The 5,594-nt window shown below is 40.8% G+C and overlaps 1 protein-coding gene across 3 annotated transcripts in view; it reads right to left on the reverse strand.

Moving 5' to 3' along the window:
- Positions 1 to 5,594, reverse strand: part of Galc (galactosylceramidase) — a 45,855-nt gene that overhangs the window by 30,113 nt on the left and 10,148 nt on the right. For all 3 annotated transcript variants that reach the window (XM_050151376.1, XM_050151377.1, XM_050151378.1), the window contains 3 exons: positions 5,385 to 5,498; positions 3,791 to 3,930; positions 3,423 to 3,461 (listed from right to left, as the gene is read on the reverse strand). In XM_050151376.1, coding sequence (XP_050007333.1) covers positions 3,423 to 3,461; positions 3,791 to 3,930; positions 5,385 to 5,498 — 293 coding nt within the window. The remainder of the gene's footprint in view (positions 1 to 3,422; positions 3,462 to 3,790; positions 3,931 to 5,384; positions 5,499 to 5,594) is intronic.

Raw genomic sequence — 5,594 nt, forward strand, 5'->3', positions numbered from 1 at the left:
TGATGTCTTAAAAACAAATTCCTCTTCTCTCCAGAAGCCATCTTCTCACACAATGAGGACCATGTATTCGTTGAGGTCACGTGAACTTAACATCTCCCTATATTCATTTGTCATTATTTAATGCTGCAATAGGAATTTCAAAGGAATACAGAATCCAATAAATCCCCTGCTATAAAAATATATAAATTAAATGCTTCTATATCCAGAGACATTAGTGTAGGAAAACCCCAAGGTCAGAAGAAAATTAAATGAAGTCTGACTTCAAAACAATGCTAGTGAATCTTAGAGCAATAATTAAATTACTAACTTAAAAGAAAATGGAAACCAAATGTTAATAATTCTAATATTCCGGCCGGGCGGTGGTGGCGCACACCTTTAATCCCAGTACTCAGGAGGCAGAGGTAAGTGAATCTCTGTGAGTTCGAGGCCAGCGTGGTCTACAAGAGCTAATTAGAGGATAGGCTCCAAAGCTACAGAGAAACCCTGTCTCAAAACACAAAAGACAAAACAAAACAAAACAGAAATTCTAACATCCCTAGAAATGAAACAAACACTATGCTTACTATGCTAGGCGTGTACTACCTTCACCATCTGTCCCTGCATCTTTCTGACTCATAGCCTTCCACTAACAATCCTGTGCTTCAGTTTTCTAATAAACCCACTGTGCCATCTCCCATACCCAACTCACTCCCACACCTCTATGAACAAGAACCAGAAAGAATAGTAAATGTATCAGAGCTTCAGTGATGGGGAGAGGCTGGGACATGCCAGGTCCTGAGCTAATTACAATTCTTTAGCCTCTTAAAACACTGTTTTTGGTGCACCTCTGTGTTGGACCTAACATGCCATGACGAACAGAGCACTTGAGGAGATGCACTGGTTAACAGAACCCTAGTTTCTATCAGCCAAGGGGCTCGGAGTATCATCAGATCACATGTGAGGCCTCCAGCTAACCATTCTGCTTTGCTGTAACCACCTATTTAGTGTGTCCACCAATGCATAGGACAAGTGTCTAGTTATGTGTTTTTCTTTGTTCCGTAGCTATAAAACTGTTTCCACAGTGGAACATGAAATCTGGAGGAACCTAAACCTGTGTTCCTAGACCATGGCACTTGCACTTGTCTCCAGAATAATCCACCTCTCTGCTACTGCATTGACATCACCTGTTTACCACCTTCGTCAGGCCTGCAGCCTGGCACTGACACATGCATGCTCTGGATGGAGCTGCAACGTGGCTGCGATGGATGCTCTCAAAACAATACCCTACCTCCTCACTGACGACAAAGTTGCTAAAATGTGCCCTCACTCCAGTGATGTGGGAGTGATTTCTTATTAATAAAGAAACTGCCTTGGCCCATTTTATTGGATAGAAAATTAGGTAGGCGGAGTAGACAGAGGAGAATGCTGGGAAAAAGAAGCTGTGTGAGGAGTCGCCATGGTTCTCCCGCTCCAGACAGACGCAGGTTAAGATCCTCCCTGGTAAGCCAGCTCGTGGGCTACACAGAATATTAGAAATGGGTTAGAACAATATGTAAGAGCTAGCCATAAGGAACTGGAACTATCCGGGCCAGGCAGTGTTTGAAAGAATACAGTTTCCGTGTAATTATTTCTGGGCATAAGCTAGCCATGCGGGCGGCCGGGTGCCGGGGACGCAGCCCTGCCACCGCTCCTGTTTCAACACTCCAGGGACCCCAGGAGCCTACTGCTTGGGCTCGGTGTCTCTCTTGCTCTTTGGTCTGATGCACCTTTTTACAAGCGCTCTTCCTGTCACCCTCAGCTGTGACTTTAATACCATGGGCTGCCTTAGCAACCCGGGGGTTAGAATTGTACATAATCTTTCAACCGACCTTCCTAACCAAGCCAGGGACAAAGTCCATCTCTTCTAGTCACTTTCTGAAAAACCAGTTTTTTCATTATTCTTTTAGAAGAATTATGACTATATTTTTTTTTCTCTATCCCTCTGCCAGAACTTCTTTCTGGCATTAACAGTATTCTCTATCACTGCATTCCAAACATGCTAATGGTGCCTGACATAGTATGTACTGAACAAATATCTGCTGTCTTGCTGACTAAATGAGCAGGAAAAAGAAATCCATTGAAAATGATATGCTTAGACGCATATGCATTCGATTTGAAGAAAAACAGCAAAATTTAAACAAAATGTTTCTTGGAGAAAAGTGACACAACACAAGACAAAGAGAGATGGAAAGTAAACTAGTGAATGCTAAATATGGAAAGTAAAACTACTGGGTTTTTCCAATAACAGAAATCATTTCAGTTTTCTGTTTCCTGGAAACTGGTAATAGCAACCACCTCATGGGAGGGACTTGATGGTATTAGAGTGATCCAAGAAAAGTAGTGAAATAAGATTTTCAAATACTGGGTACTACTCTCCAAAGATGGCAAACAGAACCGTGTTATGTGATATGCTCTACCCTAGCTAGCTTTAACTGTCAACTTGACACAGGCTAGAGTCACATGAGAAGGGAGTGTCATTTGAGGGACTGCCCAGATCAAATTCGCCTGTGGTCACATCTGTGGGGACTGCCTTGACTGTTAACTACTATGGGAAGGTCTAATTCACAATGGGAGGCACAGTCCCTACACAGATGGCCCTGGGCTAGCTAAGCGTGAAACTGAGAGTGGCCCAGCAACACCATTTCCCCGTGGTTTCTGCTCCAAGCTTCTTAAGTTCCTGCCCTGATTTGGCTCAGTAAGGGACTGACTTGGGAATGTAAGTCAAATAAGTCCTTTTCCTCCCCAAAGCTGCTTTTGGTCAGAGGATCTTAGCGCAGCCAGAAATGGAACCACAAGACACAAAAACAATATCATGGATATTTGAATGAAATTCAGAAATATGATAAACAAATAAAGCTAAATTTCTTGAGTCTTTAAAATCTAAATTAATATGTTGCTTTTATAACATTTATCAGAATTATAAAGCTAATACATATATATGCACACAATATTTACATTGGTATATATTTGTGCTTGTTTGTTTGTTGAGATATATAATCCTGCCTATCTTAAAACTCACTATGTAGACCAGAGTGGGCTCAAAATCACAGAGACCTGCCTTTGCCTTCCAAGTACTGGGATTAAAGGTGTACCGCTACACCTGCCTAATGTTTTGCTTCATTTTGTTTTTCCTTTTGGTGCTGAAGGGCTTCAAATAAGCATGAATTCCACTGTAAACCACAACCTTGCCCCAACATTCAACCCAACTCTTCAGATAGGCCATTCAGGGCCTATGAAGAATTGCACACAGACTATTCAATAGCAGGAACATAGACATTAAGAATTTAACTTTATAGCACATTTAGTAAATCCATTATGCTGTCAAACAACAATGTTTCAAATCTGTCTTCCAAACTTCTGTGTATAAAAGTATAAGCAAAAAGAGATTATATAGTTTTACAGACCTTTATATAGTTGGCATCAAATGGCCTTTCATTCCAAATCTGCAAAACAAAAATCCAAAATTTCTCAAGAGAAAATATTGAAATATCTGAAAATGAACCTTATCATTAAAGTGTGTATGGGTGCGTTGCTTGCACGTATGTCTGTGCATGTAGTGTTCTCAGAGGCCAGAAGGACCCATACACATAAATGATAATTAAAAAATAAAAACTATATCAAGTCATAGTGCAATGCAATATGTAAATTGTAGTTCTATACATAAAGTATGGTTATAAATCTTTTCAATGGAACAAAATATGAATCAAATTACTTTCTAAACTTTCTAAAATACACATCCGAAAATAAATCCTATTTCCAATATGTTACTAACCCCAATATAGTCAATGTCCAGGTCATGATAATGCTTAGCACCCAAAATCCATCTCACGATATAGAAGGCAGTCAGCGGAAGATTTACATAAGGCCAGCTGAAACCTTTGCCCAGCCATCCGGGAAATGACCACGGCAACCCTGCAGGGAGAAGAAAGGTAAAGTGGAATGTGTGAAACAATGCCGGCACTACCAGAAACAAGATGAGCAAACCTAAATTGGGCATTACATAAATATATAAATGTCAGGGACTTGAGAGGAAACGCCGCTGTGCAGGGAACTTCAGAGTGAGCGCAGTCTTCCTGTGACTCTTTTTGACTGCAAAGTCAGAAAAGGGAACAGAAAGGCATGAGTTACAATTCCCACTTCAACTGCGATATTTTCAAATAAGTTCATTTCCAACTGAATATACTACCATCTAGTTCACTGCTAAAAGCAAAATCAGAATCAACATGATGCAATTTTTCCTAAGCTCATTTCACTATGTAAAATGTATGACATTAAAACTACAGACCATTTCAAAACAACAGAAGGCTGAGCACAGTGAAGATCCACCACGTGAGTCTTTGCTGGGCTGTGGTTTAACAGGAAAATGCCCACACCTACAAATGCGGTCTGACCTTGAAAACAGCACAGCAGGGAGCAGGTGCTCCATTCAAAGATGCTTACACTCTTCCAAACATTTCTGGAAGAACATACTCTTCACTGATCTTTTAATTTGGAAAATAATATTCTTTCCTTTAACTATCAAGGGAACTATTTTTTGTAATTAGTATTTTTGAAAGAAGGCATTTAAAATAATTTTATTGAGCTCAGCTTGAATGCAAGTCTGCTTCAAAAGAGCAAGTGATGGAGTGATAGAGTTCATTTCAGATGATAAAAAGAATAAAGCTCTGGCTGTTTAAAGTAGTTCATGTTGCTATGGACTGTGAAATGAATATAGTCCGTCTTGAGCAACTATCCAGTGAATCTACCGCTAAGGACTAAACTCTATGTGGGCAGGGCATTTTCTTAATTAGTGACTGATGGCCTACAGCCCAGCCCATTGTGAAGGATGCCATCCCCGGCTTGCGTTCTACAGGAAAGCAGTCTGAGCAAGTTCTGTTGAGCAAGCCAGTAGAAAGCTCCCTGGCCTCTGTGTCAGCTCCTACCTCCAGGATCCTGCCCTGTCTGGGTTCCTATCCTTACTTCCTTTGATGATGAACAGTGATCTGGAAGTGTAAGCAAAAAAGGAAAAATCCTTTGTCCCCAGCTTGCGCTAAGGTCGTGGTATTTCAGCACAGTAACAGACACCAAGACTTAGCAATAACAAGCCAGGCACAATAAATCAGCCTGTAACCCTAGCCCTTCAAAGACAAGAGGATGAGTGAGAGGCCAGTCTGGGCTACATAGCAAGTTCCAGGCTACCCTAGGTCATAAAGTGAGTCTCTGTCTCAAAAATCAACCAATCAATCAAATGTACACATATAAAAAATAAAATTATAAATTATAATGCATAAAGACACAACATAATAAACAGTGACAATGAAGATCAGTCCTGTATATGTTTTGTAGCTGCTAGTGGGGAGAGGGGCATCATAAGCATGCAACCTTACCCATGAGTATAATATTAGGGTTCCTCTTCTTGGCTTCCTTCATCAACCACCACTCATAGCCTCGGAAATAATTCTCATCTAGTTCATAGTGCATATGGGATGGTTCAGTGCCATCTGAACAGGAAGAGAGCAAAAGGAAGGAAATAACCCATGAACAGTGCTGTCTGGAGCCATCCAAGTTCTCTCTCTCTCTCTCTCTCTCTGTATATA

This window comes from Alexandromys fortis, unplaced genomic scaffold, assembly GCF_014885135.2.
Source record: "Alexandromys fortis isolate MF-2015 unplaced genomic scaffold, M_Fortis_MF-2015_v1.1 scaffold_63, whole genome shotgun sequence".
In the NCBI taxonomy this organism is placed as follows: Eukaryota; Metazoa; Chordata; class Mammalia; order Rodentia; family Cricetidae; genus Alexandromys; species Alexandromys fortis.